The sequence below is a fragment of the Vanessa tameamea genome, chromosome 13, assembly GCF_037043105.1.
Source record: "Vanessa tameamea isolate UH-Manoa-2023 chromosome 13, ilVanTame1 primary haplotype, whole genome shotgun sequence".
NCBI classification, from domain to species: domain Eukaryota; kingdom Metazoa; phylum Arthropoda; class Insecta; order Lepidoptera; family Nymphalidae; genus Vanessa; species Vanessa tameamea.
Window position 1 is genome coordinate 9,933,212 of NC_087321.1, and position 17,428 is coordinate 9,950,639.

General features: G+C 31.3%; 2 protein-coding genes across 2 annotated transcripts; one reads left to right on the top strand and one right to left on the bottom strand.

Moving 5' to 3' along the window:
- Positions 1 to 1,767: 1,767 nt before the first annotated feature.
- On the bottom strand, positions 1,768 to 8,368 carry LOC135193598 (tRNA endonuclease ANKZF1-like). Its single transcript, XM_064216714.1, has 11 exons — positions 8,102 to 8,368; positions 7,760 to 7,969; positions 7,007 to 7,167; positions 6,644 to 6,922; positions 6,329 to 6,551; positions 5,798 to 5,927; positions 5,153 to 5,465; positions 3,922 to 4,082; positions 3,252 to 3,393; positions 2,846 to 2,998; positions 1,768 to 2,265 (listed from the first exon to the last, which is right to left on the bottom strand). The coding sequence occupies exons 1-11, from the start codon at positions 8,226 to 8,228 to the stop codon at positions 2,125 to 2,127; spliced, it is 2,040 nt and encodes a 679-aa protein (XP_064072784.1). The 5' UTR covers positions 8,229 to 8,368; the 3' UTR covers positions 1,768 to 2,124.
- Positions 8,369 to 13,772: 5,404 nt separating this feature from the next.
- On the top strand, positions 13,773 to 16,523 carry LOC113394928 (uncharacterized). The gene is made up of 3 exons (XM_026632400.2): positions 13,773 to 14,321; positions 14,872 to 15,019; positions 16,335 to 16,523. The coding sequence occupies exons 1-3, from the start codon at positions 14,091 to 14,093 to the stop codon at positions 16,520 to 16,522; spliced, it is 567 nt and encodes a 188-aa protein (XP_026488185.1). The 5' UTR covers positions 13,773 to 14,090; the 3' UTR covers position 16,523.
- The last annotated feature ends 905 nt before the right edge of the window (positions 16,524 to 17,428 follow it).

The window sequence follows — 17,428 nt, forward strand, 5'->3', positions numbered from 1 at the left end:
GAAATAAATTTATTTAATTAATTATTTTATATTAATTTATTTATTTAATCGTGTTTAATCGCGATTAAATATAAATTGAAATAGATGAGTGAGAAATACATATATATTTATATGTTATTTCGCTCAAGCGTGGTAAACCATAATTATTTATAAAACATAGTTAAACGAATTATATTTTAAATAAGGGTTACCAGGTTTTACTTAGTACTTAATTAATGGTCTACTTTTTTATTGCGGATTTTTTTTTAATTTTCAACATGACAATGGTAAAAAAGTATATAACATTTATAATATATTTTATTTTTCTTGCCTTCTGGTACTTAATTAATATCAGAATAATATCTCGTAATAGTAGGAGCAATCATCACTATACCACAGATTATTAACAACTCAACCTATTATTTATTTCATATCGATTCAAGGTCAAAGTTGTTTATTCATCGTTACTACTCCTGTCATTTTAATAGACAATATCTACTTCAAAATTGTAATCAATTTAACTTCATAATAAGTATCATCCCTTTTGTACGTGAGTCGTGACATTGGCAAAATATATTTCTCTCAACCAACGTAGCTATACACGTCAGAAAAGAATTTGTGGCGCGAACTATATTTTTGTTGGTTGTTTTAGTCGTGATAAGAATTTGTTTTTGAAGCATAAATTGTTTGAAAATAAAATACAGTTTCAAGACACATATTTATTTCAGTTTCAGGGGAGTGTGCATTTATATTTAATAATCTTATTTATTACATTAAGTACAATAATAAAACAGGTATGGTATTGTATACGAACATTCATAACTTATACGTAAACACTTTCAATAGTTGCTTTCAACCATCTTACCTATATAATCTAACTGTTAAAGTGTATCAATTAAGTTTCTTGCCGGTCTCAGTAGAAACTACAATCCATACCGGTGGTAACTATAAATTTAAATTAATCTTGTAAAATTACGAATTAGAAGTGCTTGTAAGAGCTTAGTTGAATAATATATATAAAATTATACTGGTTCACTCACATTCCAGAAACACACTAATACAAAGAATTGGGGTCCGGCAGTAGAATAAATATAGTATAATAATAAAAATATCTAATATTGCATTGAATGAAATATTCCTTATTTCGAATAAATAAGATGTCAAAAATTGTTCGGATGTTAAATTATTTAACCACCATACATTAACAAAAAACAAATATTTATTCTCATTTTGTCGACGAGACACATTTCCTTTAATGTCAATAACAACCACATAAATTATTTAACTATAAAAATAATTGTCCCTTCAATAGTTTTCTTAAATTTAAAAATATTAAAATAAGTATTCTAGTCATAAAAATGTAGATGTAAATGATGTAAAATGTAAAACTGGTATTATTTTTATTATGACAATTGGATGTTTTGGACTTCTTAGGGCCAACACATCCAATAAAGCTTTATAAATCAAAGAGAATTTATTTAAGCTCTCATTTTGTTTATTTTTTTTTTTTGCTCTACCAAAGTACTATGGTTTTGACAGAGTAAATCTAACATTAAGGCACAGGAAAGTACACACTGGCAACTTTCAAACACCAACCCCGCATTTGCCCGACTTGGTTTACACCCAGAACCTTGGGATCTGCATAACATAGATACAAGGTAACTGAAATATATTAAGAGGTCATATATACTGGAGAGCCGAGATGGCCCAGTGGTTAGAGCGCGTGTATCGTAACCAATGATTTCGGGTTCAAACCCAGGCAGACACCACTGAATTGACATGTGCTTAATTTGCGTTTATAATTCATTTCGTGCTCGGCGGTGAAGGAAAACATCGTGAGGAAACCTGCATGTGTCTAATTTCAACAAAATTCTGCCACATGTGTATTCCACCGACCCGCATTGGAGCAGCGTGGTGGAATATGCTTCAAACCTTCTCCTCAAAGGGAGAGGAGGCCTTAGCCCAGCAGTGGGAAATTTTCAGGCTGCTAGAAAAGGGTTCACAGACTTAAATTTAAAAATGGAATTATTTTAACTATTTTTTGCTTAACAATGAGTCATACAACTGTTTCAAGTTTTAATCTATCCCTGAATTTAATGCAACCGAGCTCTGATGATCCGACGAACAAAGACTTGATTTAGTATTTCACGCACTCTTATGTAATGGCCGGAGATTTCGATGATTTTGTAGACATTTTATCGAACAAAATTTATAATTATTGTATTCAAATGGAGCCTTTGGTAAATTCGCGGCGCACAGGAAACATTTCATGACTTCGGCTTTCATCTGGAAATTAAATAAATATTATGAATATTCGTATTTAATACATCAATATATAATGAGGAATTATTTAGTATACTTGCTACTCAAATACTAAAGAGAAGAGAGCGGCGGCGGCGTGTCACGTTTAAATAAACAAATTCTTTACTACTTTCAATTAAGACAAGATTATGCTGATTCAGTTGTTCACAGTAAATGTCGATCTGCCGAATACTTATTTATATAGAATAGATATTTCAAATAAATTTGCGTACAACGTAAAATATCTGAATAAACCATTGTTTACATAAAATATATTTATTTATTAACAAATAATCGTGATTCTAAGGAATAGATTACACTTCTAACATTACTGAGTTCTATGGAATTGTAGTGTGTGGTCTACTTACTATAGATAAAAAAAATAAGTTCACTCTTGAAAAAACTATATGTAATGGTAACATCAATTGTTTTACTGTATTTATTGTAGAACTATGATAGTTTAGCAGCGTTTACTCTACAACTCACATTACATACATTATTTATTTATTTATTTTATTTCAATTCCCAGTTCTTTTAATTTTGCATTTCTTTAACACAGCATTACCTTTTCAGAGTCATTCATCTGCAAAAATTTATTCATCTTGCTTTTCTCGGCCTGCTTCTCCTTCTCTCGCTGACGTTTCGCTCTCTTCTGTTGAGCTTTCTTCTCTCTTTCTTGCTCCAACTGTTCGGGTGTCACGGGACCTGGTATTTGTGACTGAAAAAAAAATATATAAACACATTAAATCCCGGATAATATTAAATGTATGTTGAATTATTTAATAATATTTCGTACTGGTAACACTGTTCTGTAAGTGTTGCTGCCACTAAATTTGATTTTCCACCGAAAATATTTCAATCCCACTTTAACAACATTTTATTAAGGCATTGTTTTATGAACGTATTTCTTTTTTTACCTTATCTTTTATATAACAATAATGCTTGATTTTGAACATGCGTGGTGAGTGTACCTTGTTATAGTTGTACTTGTCCGGGAAGGTGGCCTGGAACAGCCGGAAGGCGACGCGCGTGTGTGCGTGCGTGGTGGCGGCGTACGGCGTCTGCAGCTGCGCGTTGCGCACGCACGGGTCGCTGCCCGCTTCCAGTAACTTACTAGACATAAGTACAAAATACTATTTCATAGTATACATTTTATAGTATCACCAGGAGTTTGAAACAACCCATCCTGTTTTCTCGAATATTAAGCATTACTATTAACAAATTGCTTTTGGAAGTAAATTTTAACAACAGACTTTATTTTAATCGTTGTATCATATAAAACATTGATCGTTTTAATACTTTATTTCGATCAGATCAAAATATATTTATCTATCAAGACAAGCCGTTTACTAATCATTAAACATTTATTATTAGTTACACAGAATATTAAGATAAATAACAATATATATCTTAATATTCTGTGTAATTATCTATTACAGATAATAACAATATTTATAATTAATATAAAAAGTTGCTAGCTAACAAAAATATATATAAAAAAAGGTTAAACCAGTATAATGTAAGGTCAGATATTAATTAACATAACAAACATTTCTTAATGCTTATTGTTGAACATAATAATATTACACAAGCAGAGATTAAAAATATGTTAAATAGATTCTTAATAATTGCAACACTCACGTAACCATATCCGGCTTAGCAGCAATGGCGGCTTTATGCAGCGCGGTGTTTCCGTCTGCAGGATCTTGTATGTTACAAGCGGCTTCCAATTCATTCTCTTCGAAACATTCTAGGATAGTCTCTAATGAGTTGAGTTCTTTATCTGATATCATTTGCCACATCTGCGACGTAAAGAAAAACATTTTTAGATGAGAACTCAAGAAGATACATAACACAAATCTAAGAATTACTTATATAATTAAAAAGTTGTAAAATTGTCTGTCTAGATTGTTCTTATTGTCTTTTATTAGTACGCATGGATCTAAAAACTGACATAATAATTAATTAATAACATTGATCGCTACTAAAATTCGAATGTAAAAAAGTATCTATGGCCGAGCCTGATTCACCAGTTTCTTATTTGTTTAAGCTTAAATATAGGGCAAAATTATTATTAATCAAAGAGATTAAGATGATCCCATAGATACTTACAACTTTTTAACTAAAAGATAATCCTATCATTTATATTATTTTACTAGGTCAATTAAACTATAGTATTATTGTCATCGTAAATTTTCGCCACTTCAAAAGATAGCCTATTCCAATGGAAGAAGAAAAAAATATAAACAAACTTTAAATTTACGTTTTTCATGCAATTTGCAAATCACCTATATTGTGCACTATAAAGAGTTTATGATTTATTTATAATACAAAAATATTACACTTAACTACTTATTTCCACTTGAATTTTTTTGCAAATCCATAGTGAATATCATATGTCAAATGTTGTTTATTTGGCTATTTTCCTGTTATGGTTGCAATAGAGTATAAATAGATCTTTTCACTCACGAAAGAGCGCACTCCTCGCGTAATTAACGGCGTGAATTAGTGTGGGTAACGCTTGTGCTTACAAGACGCCTTAGTGTGTGTGAAATGACTAATGTAAGATTAATATAAAATGAGAAGTCGTGGGACACCCGCTTTGAACGAAGTTGCTTTCGCTGCCCATAATGAATTAAATAAGAGACAGAGAAATAATAGATAGAGACATAACGCATTTGTCTTCAGTGACGATTTCCTTCAGTATACTCCTCTGTGGCCTAAAGAAGCTTGAAAAAAATCGTTCAAAAATAGCAAAAAATAAATTATTACTATTGTGACAAATAAAATTTCTATGGAAAAACTAACACGTACTAATAATAGTGTTATTTAAATAAATAATTATTTTTAATGTTATCTAATTGTATCCTACCTTTCTAACATTCGCAGATACTTTGGACGAGACGTTTTTAAGCGGCTTGCTATCATCCGGTTTCTTTTTCTTCTTCTTCCTTACGAGATCTTTCACCTTTGCTGCTCCACCTACATTCTCCTCTTCGCTATCAGACGAATTACTTTGTCCCGAATTGTGTAGAAGATCTTTTCTCGAATTGCTAATGACGCCATTGGTACATTGCTCTGAAAGAGTTTTTATCCAGCCTACAGGAGTTTCTTGATCTATGAAACATGGACCTTCATCTTCGCTCGATAGTAATTGTGTTGGCAGCTCGCGTGGCGTGCGTTCTCTGGGAAAAAATATATTATTTAAAATTTCAATGAAATATAATAAATATTACATCCTTATTGGGTGCAACCGTGTTGATTACACCCGGTGACTATTGTACTTCATTCTTTTTATCGGCCCAATCTGGATTTTGAACACAAAACCTCCAAATCTGTGGCCTTATATCTAGTCACTAGACCAACGAGACAGTCAAACAGTTGGACAGTTTTATTATACTAATATCACTTATCAGTGTTTAAATGTCTAAGATATATTAATTATGTATTTTTAAGATATTAGCGTAGACAAAAAGAGGAGATAGCAGACAGATAGAATTTAAAATAAACATAGTACCTAGACTTAGCTCTGTCAATTGGTTTGCTTGGAGTCTTCTTACTGCGGTCAACAGTTGTGTCCGAGCTGGATTTTGTGGTTGTCTTACTTGTAGACGCAATTAGTGCTTTTTGGAATAACTCCATTGTATCTAAAAATATAATCGATAGCAATTAATTAATTTTATAGTGAAAAACACTATAAAATTAATATACTTTAAGATATTTTCTATGCCTTTTTATGTCTACAGCATATATTATCCATATTTAATGAATATCAATATAACATGACGCTACGCAATGCTAAGTAAAATTTGCTTTGTTTGATGTTTTTTCTCATAAAAGTCAAAATGAATGCTAAGACATTAGATTTTTTCATATTACTATCTAGAATAAATTGTAAACAATAATTTGGTTATGAAAATTACAAGTTTATAATACAGTCTAAGTATGTATTTTCTTTAAAATACATTTTTTTATAGCTAACTGTCTTAAATTTTATTTGGTATAATTAAAATGTTCTATTAATACATTGAATATGTTTAATTCTTACCATAAACCTCAATACTCGCAACTGTTTCGTGTACCCTCTTCACTTCCTTATAAGTGGGTTTCCGTGTAGGGAATGGCAGGACCCTTACTCTTAAATCATCTCTATTCAAAGGAGAATTCTTCCCAAAGAGAGCAGCTTGATTTGTAGGTCCAACAGCTCGGTATAGAATAAGAGAACACCCTTTCAAATCTTCTGTCCATCCAGATATAATTTCTTGAACATGCTAAGAAATTTAAATAAATTAAAAGATTATAAATCAACCTCCAAAATTTAAATTATACATCTCCCAAAACCCAATCGAATAGATTAACATACCTCTAAAAATTGTGCTTGGTTGTATCGCCTCAGACTAGCACCAGCAGACCGAGGTGCATTGCTATGCTGGTCCCTTGATATCTGTGCCTGACCCTGGCCTCTACGAGTCACGTAAGAATGCATAGTTTTGTGGAGAACAGCAATACCACCGGAAAATATTGCACCCGCAAAATGTCCACCGGATACCATTAGAATAGCCCATCGTTGGTAACCAGGTATAGTAAATCGTTGACATCGTTCTACCCAAGCAACTCCTTCACCATCAGTTGAAAGCTCCTCCTACAAGAAAACATGAGCATGTTATGATTTTTTTTATCTTAAAATATAAATAATAACTATCCTAATATAATTAACAAATTTTACCTTCTTATGATGCAGTATGCATCTGTATATACAAAAAACTTGTTTCTTTTGATTGGTAAAGAAAGCTTTGCAGTGTCTTGTAGCCGCTGCAAAGAGATCACTTGCGGGATTGGACCCACTCCACTCAGTTTCGGAATCACTGCCAGATACACTTGAGTCATCTTAAATTAATATCAGAAGAAAAAATGAAAGCACTCAAGATGAAACCGATCTTGTGAACATTATACAATACTTATTAAAACATATTGGATACAATTATTGATCATTAACACCATTTATATAAATAACCAATAAAGGATAATAGGTTTCACCCTTTGTAAGTGCCAAACTACATGTAAATAGAGTACTAAGATAATAATAATATCTAATTAATGTCATACTTAATTTGTAACAAATTTTAATTATAGTAATTTTTGTAACATTTGATTCTTGCAGGAGTAAATTATTATTATATTAAATTAATTTTAATAGTAAAATTACATATAGCGGAAGGTCTATATAGGACGCAGGAGATAATCTCAAAATATATAATTGTAATTTCAGCATAGACATAGCCTTAGACTATAATGTACCCTGCTAAAATAAAGAGGTATTTCATAAAGATCAATTTTGTAACTAATTTAGAGTCCAATTGTAATATTTACTTTACTCAATCATTTTTAATATATAAATAATTAAAGATGAATAGAAGAATTTTGATACAAAATACCGAGTATAGTGTAAAAAGGTTACCTATATAATTTTTATTATTACCTTGTTTTGAATTAAATTGTCCTAAGCTCAATGGTGCTTTTCCAAACAATTTTCTCTTTAAGTTATGTGTATGCCAATGTTGCTTATAATGCGCAGTCTGCTGTATGCGAGATTCAAAAGGACCAACTCCACAGCAGGAACAGCTGTTACCATCGGATGGTCCATTGATGGTTAAGGCTCTGAGACGCTTGAGCACACTCGCCTCATCCACTGTTAAAGGTTTAATGATAAATTAATAAGTTATTTCATATTGGGGTTGATGAATATTTCAAAATATTAAGTACAAGAGGATAATGTACGTAATAATTTTTACCTATTTGATATATTTTATGGCAGACTTACCAACTTGATGTGATTCAGTCAGCATGCATGCCGCAACTTGCAATCCATTGAGCAATTTCTCAAAATTATCCGATTCAAAAATTCGAACAGTTTTAGGTTTTACTAAATTATCAGTTTTTGTAGTCATTATTACATACTTATTCAACTATACGTTTATATAAAATTTATTACGGTCCGCGTTACGTCACGTAATTACTGAATTTAAAAATGTTGTGCAATGTAGATAATTATTGAATAATTTTTGACAAAATATAACCCTAACACTCACGGACAAAATCTGTTTTGACTTTTGACAATGTGAAGTATGAACTAGTGTTGCATATCGATAGTCCACTACCAATAGACTATCGATAGTTAAGGTGTAGCGATACTATCGATAGTCTATCGATAGTAATGTCACGTGTCAATACTGTCGATAGTATCGATACTATCGATAGTCTATCGATAGTAATGTCACGTGTCAATACTGTCGATAGTATCGATACTATCGATAGTCTATCGATAGTAATGTCACGTGTCAATACTGTCGATAGTATCGATACTATCGATAGCTTCCCATGAGCAATACTATTGATACTATCGATAGTTTTGCAAAAACCTTTACTTTTAACCTAAACTATCGATAGTTTTGTGCTATCGATAGCCAGTAATTTCCGATAGTATTACTTTTTCAAGATAAGTAATTTAGTAGGCCAAGTTAGTGTTTATTTAAATAAATGAAATTAAATTTACCACAATAATTGTTTTTAGAATTAAGACATTTTGTGCGGAATAAGGAATAATGAAAAATTTAAATTTGAAAAATGTTGTCTATATTTTTTGTGTTTGATTTATGAATAAACATTATAAATACTCATAACATTAAAATAACTTTTAGGAGGACGGTGGCATTACAATGAAACTTTTTTGTAGTAATCTTGAGTGTAGCGATTAGAATACATTACGAATACATTACTTACATTAAAAAACTAATACTATAAAAAAATCGCTGGCTATCGATAGTCTAAAACTATCGATAGTAGCAATAGTATCGCTACTACCAATAGTATTGATTACAGAGAGCTAGCGATACTATCGATAGTATCGCCACTATCGATAATATTGTTCACGGACAGCTATCGATACTATCGATAGTATTGATCAATACGATACTATCGATAGTACTATCGATATCCTGAATAGTTTTCGAGGTCAACTATCGATAGTCAAACTATCGATAGTTCTGCAACGCTGGTGTGAACTGTGAAGTGTAGTTATGCAGTGTCAAATCAAATGTCAACTTTGAAGTTTGGAGTCAAATGAGTGATGAACGTAATGTCATGTTCGGTAAATAAATCGATTTTCATAACAATCGACTTGAATCGGTATAACTATTCGATCCAATCCCATAATACGTTTCATAGAAGGAGAAGTAATGATAAACGAATCTTACAATTTATGTTTTTCGGTTTAGCTGTTAATACCTTTTATACAATAAGTATTTATATACAGAAAGTTCTTAAATAATATTTCTTTAGATTCTATACAAAGCTATTTCACTGCGCTCGATGCGAATCTTATTCAAATGACATTCAAAACTCATTTTTATTAATCCATAATGAATCAGTCTTTCAGAACCATCGATAGTTTGACTATCAATAGTTGACCTAGAAAACTATTCAGGATATCGATTGAACTATCGATAGTATCGTCTTGATCAATACTATCGATAGTATTGATAGCTCTCCGTGAGCGACCCACATACATTTAGAGTGAACTATGGTTTCAAAATAAGAACTCTTATATACAACTGTAGCTACTGGCTGGGAAGGTAACCACATAAAACAAGCACAACATGACCACTGTACCACTACTAAAACACAACTACATTACTTGTATTAAAAAAGCAATACTAACAAAAATTACTGGCTATCGATAGTATAAAAAATATCAATCTAATAATCAAACTATAGATAATATCGATAAGTTTGGTTAAGCCTAATGGTTTTGCAATACTATCGATATTATCAGTAGTAATGCTTACGGGGAGCTATCGATACTCAAAGTCAAAGTCAAAAATCTTTATTCAATATAGAAGCGTTTACACTTGCTTATTTATATATTGGGTTGGCAACTAAGTGATTGCCGATTTGTGGGTAGGTAGACTTTACACTTTCTTTTGTTTTCTTAACGTGGTCAAAACATCTAACTTACAACCTTTTTTTTCGTATTGTTTGGACTCTACCTTTAATTTAGTAAAAAAATATATCGATTAGTGCTTTAGTTTTGTTTTTATCCCATTTAAAAGTAGTATAAAAAATTGAAGAATAGGACGTGCACTTCAGACATATTTTATTGTATTACTTCCGAAAAGGCAAGAACGCATCGCAAGCACAAAATAAGTTATGTACCATATATGGAAATGAAGCCTTGAAAGAAAGGCAGTATCGAAATTCGTTTGCCAGATTTCGTTCTGGTGATTTTTCATGGAAAAAAGCTCAACGATCTGGCCGTCCAGTCGAAGTCAATGCAACCCAAATATCAAGGCCATTATTGATTCAGACCGTCACTGTACAACACGTGATATTGCAGAGAAGCTCAATGTATCTCATACATGCTTCGAAAAAAATTTAAAAATGCTTGGTTATGTCAAGAAACTCGAGTTGGATTTTCCTTCTTATTTGAAATCGGCAATCACTTAGTTGCCAATCATATATTTCAGAAAGCAAATGATCAAATAAGACTCTTTGACATGAAGTGGTTATTGTCATCCATAGACACTGTTTTATAGTATATAAGGCACCTACCAAGGAACAAGAGGTATAATAGGGCAGGGGTAGGTAAGTAAGGATGACGCGGTAAAATTCGGTAGCGATATCGTAACGTACCGCTGGTTTTTAGTATTGCTGTATTCCATATTGTATTTGAAGGGTTAGTGAGCCAATGTAACTATAGGCCATTAAATCTTAGTTTCTAAGGTTGATAAGGTTTATTATCAAGGTGTTGTAAGATTTTATTTGTAAAGAGATTTTCTTACCAAAAATTGCATTTATGTATTCCTAACACTGTTAGCGGATTGATATGGAGTTATGGACTATGGACATGGTGAACTTCTAGATCCTAGTATATAATAAAATAGAGCCAATAAGCAGGTCAAGGCACTAAAGCAAACACGACGTGATTGGTTGCTTCCGAGCGGATATTTTGCCGCGACGTCGCGTCGTGACACAAGAATATTAAATCAGGAAATCTTTAAGCGAACTCGTTAAGAAATAAAATATGCAGAACGTGTATAATACATATTTGCTTAATAATAATATGATTTATTATGGTATAATATAATTTATTTTAACAAATCTAATATAAATACATTAAGACATGAATTTATATAAGATGTAACTTTTTTAATTACTATACAGGGTTATTTGTAATTTTATTTTAAATTTGTATTAAGTAAGTAAGTTAAGTAAATATGTAAGTTATTTTACATTGGTTATTATTTTAAATCAATTTTGTTGGAATTTTAAAGAGCGATCTTTAGTAAGAATTCGGTCATGTTCGAATACGAATTTCCACCAGCGTCCTTTCTGATCATTTTATTTCGGTTGGTTTGAAATTTTTAAAATAATCTGCAGAACAAGTTTCGTAATGATTTTTTTTGTTTTTCAGGCATATTTGAGGGAAAAAAATAAAAAATATATTGAAATAATATCGTTTTCCGTCTCGCATTTTTCAATTTGGACCGATAATTATTGTTTAAATATTGAAAAATATCCAGTGTTTAATCGTTTTTATAAATCAGAAGAAAAAAATATATTTTAATTGATACTTTTTTTAATACGTTTTTGAAGTTGCATTTTTGACTTATTTTGAAAAAATCTAAAAAACGCGATAGCTCAAAAATGGTTCACTTTTGCATAATGTATATGGGGTTTAAAATTATTACAAATAGTCACCCCTATTACCTCCTAACGGGAATACGTCGAATTGCCAATAACCCTGTATAAGTATATTATATTAAGGCATAAGATTTAAATGTCTATTTTTTCAAAGTGATAGCAAAAAAAGAGGTTCGGAAAGAAATATATTTAAAAATAACAACTATTGGTTGGTCGTCAGGTACAACAGACAGACAAAGTTATTTTCGTATTTATAAAATTAGTATAGGTAGATATGTATTTGTACAAATTGTAATAAAAAAAAAATAAGATTTTGTAATTAATTGCATTCATAAAAATAGTCATTTCATTAACAAGACTGACTGTGAGTTAATCAATGAAATTTTACAGCATCGTACTGTTTATTATTCACAATAATAAAGCAATGGAACTAGAGAAACTTCAATTTTGTAAAGGATTGCAATGTGACGGTGTTCAGGATGTAAACGTGTGCGGATTACGCACGGAAAAAAACGGTTTCAGGTTGAAACTATTCAAAAATGAATGTGAACTCATGAAATATGGTTGCACCGTAAATGACGAACTTGGTTAAGTAACAATTAACAATAATTAGCCTTACTTTTAAATGTTGTTTAGCTGGTCTTTGGTTAAGTCTTTAATTATTTAATTAGCATATTTGAGTTACATTACAAGGTTTTCCCGGTAATGTTTAGCAAAATATCTTTATGTAGAATTATATTCGATCTCCACAGACAGTCGGTTTCGTGCTTTTTTAAATTATTTCATTTTCGCTTTTTTTATATACAGCCGTGTAGATATTTTGTTGTCGAGGCAGATACTTATAATTTCACTATGACTTTTGTTTTCTTTAGTGTCATCTTACATCAACTATTATCAGATTTTTATTTTTGTATTTCTTCCATCCAATCCATACTAATATTATAAATGCGAAAGTAACTCTGTCTGTCTGTCTGTCTCGCTTCCACGCCTAAACTACTGGATCGATTTAAATGAAATTTGGTACACAAATAGTCTAGAGCCTGAGAAAGGACATAGGCTACTTTTTAATTGGAAAAAGTGCTGTAAGGGGTTGAAAAGGGGGATGAAAGGTTGCAAGTTATTGAAAGTATTGTCATTTTTAGAATAAATATATTTTAGAATGAATATGAATAAATATATTCATATTCTACGCGGGCAAAGCCGCGGGTAACAGCTAGTCCAATATAAAATCAACAACCAATTACTTTATAAAAAAATAGTTTATAGTCATATATTGATATTATTTTTTTTCCTGCCATTGTATCGAATGCTAATCTGCCAAATGTATGAGTTTCTTGCCGGTTCTTCTCGGTAGAATCTGCATTCTGAACCGGTGGTGGCTTCACTTATACCTACTCATATAGTTTGTTAAATGGCGATTCAAAAGTGCTTGTAAAAGCCTACTTGAAAAAAGTATATTTTAATTTTTTTTTTATTCACCCGATCATATTTTGGCCAGGTGCACGAATTTAAACAGTGCCTTAGAAGCCTTAGCCCAACATTTACAGACTTGACTTTTTTTAATTAGAATATTAATTTAATTAATTGTGGATTTTGTTACATTCAACCCTTTTAAAAGCTTATAGAATTAATCTGATTATACCTGTTTCATTTCCATATAACATTTAATACTATGACAGGAATATTATCGTAATGGACTATTCAATATTACAGCTTACGGATTAATTAACAAAGAGTATTGCGAGCAGTCATTTGCAGATTTTAATGATGGTCTGTACAGTGTGGAGAATAATGATCAAAAATCGAACAGTATTTTATTTCATGCTAACAGAACAGACTGCCCAGATTATAAATGCATTAACGAAAATGTACACGAAGTGTGCGGCATCAGACAAGATGGCGTCGGTTACGGAATTAAATTATTTAAGAGTAAATGCGAATTAGTTAAAAATAATTGTGAAAATGATCAGAAATATGATGAAACTGATCTATTTATTTGTAAAGAATCAGATAATATTAGTAAAGATGTATATAATGTAAATTTTACTAGTAAAAAATATGATGAAAAAGAAGATAAAAATATAAAAAATTTAGTAGTTATAAACGGCAACATGCTTGGACTTAATGGTGATATAAATGACACAATCGACACTTTCTTTGCTGCGTCTCATGTATTTGATTTACCGTTAAAAGAAATACGACCTTTCAATACTAGGAGGAAGCATTTGAAATACGCTGGACCGGCAAAGGTATTCGTACCTTGGATTGTTATACCTAAAAATATTAGCAACGACACATTCCACAGACCTACGCTTTCATCGTGCTACCACAAGTGCCCAATTGTGAGTTTAATAATGTAAACTTTTTGTTACTTAATTAAAATGCGAGACTTTGAGGATTTTATGCAAGACCATAATATGGGCATATGATATTATCTCATCGGATATTCTACCGCCAAATAACAACACTTAGTATTATTGTACCAATTTAAAGGTTGAGTGTGGCAGTGTATCCACAGGCACAAGATACATTACATCTTAGTTCCCAAGTTTGGCGGAATGGCGTTGTGAGGAATGGTTAAAATTTCTCACTGCACCAATATATATGGGCCGGTGACCAAGTCCCATCATAAGACCTATATGCTCGTCTAACAATGCATATTATTTTTTATTCGAATGGTTTCCAATGGTATTGAAGACCATACATTCATGTTATGTACTTGGAATTGTAATACATTAAAATTTTTCATCAGTTCTAGTTGTAATCTAATAATTTATTCATTCTCATCCCTGTAAAATAGTGATGAATATTTCTTTGTATGTACAAACATATAAATAATATAATAAATAGTAACTAAATCATTCATCCGATTGTGATAATCTCATGTTACAGAAATGTCCAGATACCTATGCACCGGTGTGCGGAGTCCCTGGCATCGTGGCGCGTGAACCGGCTTTAATGTTCCAGAACCACTGCTTCATGGACGTAGCTCAGTGTAAGATGTTTTGGGAAGGAAAAAGCAGTACATCACACAGCTCCTGTTAGTTAATGAATATTAAACCATATTTTATTAGAATAGCTATTTTTAGTTAAGCCTCTACGTCACTATATAGCTAGGTGAACCTCTATAATTAAAAAAAAAACCTAAAGAATAAGCGCGGGCTTAACTATTTTCTCCTCCAGTTAATAGTAAAATGATAAGCATGGGTACGACAATAGTTAAGGAGTCATGATAGAAATTTCGAATTTCAAATCACCGAGCAGCCTCTAGTTCATTGCTATATTGAGGATTCAAATATCCTCTATGTAATATTAATATTACAAGTCAGAATCGTACCATAAAAAAGTGCGAACAACCGAGTAAATTTAGATTTAGACAACAATGCACATACTGTCAACTGTTGCTATGTCAGTACCTGTATTCACCAAACTATCGAACTACATGTACCTATTTGCGTACATCGATGGCTTCGTGATACCTTTGTTTATATGCCAACTGTGATGGCTACATCAAAGGCTTAGGGATGGGAGGGTGAGTTCAATCAATATGGACGCCCAAGGCACTTGTTAACGTCACAGTGAAATCAAAACTAGCGCATCTATCGTGTAGGTATTAGTTACAAATTAATGTTATGGTTTGGTTCGTAGAGATACGCATCGGTGCGCAGAATGTGCTTTTGATTAACTAATGTACGCGTATGCAAGGTATATTTGAACGAAAAAATATTTGTGTTTCAAATAAAGTATAAGGAAATAACAAAATGGCGACTATAATTAGTTATATTAAAACAATAAAATATTTACAAATTATGAATATTTTGACAAAAAAAAAATATTTCCATTATCGGAACGTCAAAATTAAAAAAAAAAACTTGATATTTGATTACAAAATTATTAGTAGGTTGTTATCATGACCTTTTATTCCTGGGCTATCTACCAAAAGTTTTTATTTTTATTAACAATAAAATATGAAATAACACAATACAAAGTGAATATATTTTTTTTAATTTTAATGACTTTAAAGATTTTAAAAACATAATGCGACCCCTAAGTCGCCCAATAAATCAGTGCAGGACGAGACGTTGTCGTGAATGGTCCCGTGACACTTTTCCGTAATTACAAGGCCCAGATTAAGAGGTTTTGTTTATTTCTGCGTATGTGTAAAAAAAAACAAAGATATGCTCTGTCTCTTCTTATTTTATAAGTAGGAATTATGGAATACGAAGCATTTCACTACAAAACGTAAAATAACCACCATTGCTTCATAAACACAGTAAATCAAAGTTTAGAAATAAGAAACTCAAAATATTTTTATACTTACATATTGAACTAATTAAATCCCTAATATTTTAAAGCGTACGTTGAGGCTTCCTTTTTGTTCTGCATGGGAGATGAAATGAACGCCGTCTATAGGTTCTTACCCGCTATAAGGACGCTCCAACACATGGGACGTCTAAAGAAGAAGGGAAAATTCAGAGCCAAATTAAGAAATTTTAGATATTTGAGTGAGTTCAGATCGGGACGTCCTAAATTTATGGGTTGAATAAAAACTTTTTTGTGTAGTATTGATTGTGTCATTTATTTGAAAACGATTTTTTTATGAAAAATGGCAAATATTTTGAACTACCTACCTACATATATTTTTTATTTATATTTATAATTTATATGTATTAGGAATGAGAAGAAACTGAAGAAAATCAGAAATTGACTGGATTGGAATAAAAATTAATAATAATTTTATCAAATGCTATCACAGTGACTACTCTATAGGTCACACTAGTATTTTAGTAAAACCATTTTAATTATTTACTATGATTAACTGTCTCTAATTATATTAACTTTTACAACTGAATTTTCAAATTTAATCGTAACTTGGCTACCCACCATGGCTTGCATCAATAAATTAACTCAAGGTACCTGAAGTTCATAATTTTAGTGCAAATTTGATTAGTAACAAAATGTTTAATAGTAAATATCTTATATAAAACAACATATTCATAGTATTTTAAACACAAACAATTGGCTTAATTTAATAAATTTAAAAATAACAAAAGCAAATAAGTATCCTTAAAATGATCAATAAGTTCATTTGAAAATGCAAAAAACGTATAAATAATATATTTTAAACGCACAAATTTCTAAGTAAACTCCATGTAGTATAAAAACTGCTAATTATACAACAAACCTATAATTTAATAAACTTAGTGATTACATAATACACTAATGACTGTTCAATGTGTAACTTAATTGATACACCGGTCATTACAGCCGACAGCCGCGTGAACGACTTCGATCCTTGTTCATAACCAATATTTGTGTAGACCATACGGATGTTTGCCGTGGTCTGGCTATTTGTATTTGTATCGTGCATATCCGTCCCCTTTCCCCCGATGCAGGCGTGTCGGGGGCCGTTGAATCGGAACCATATATCGAACGCGAATTTAACACT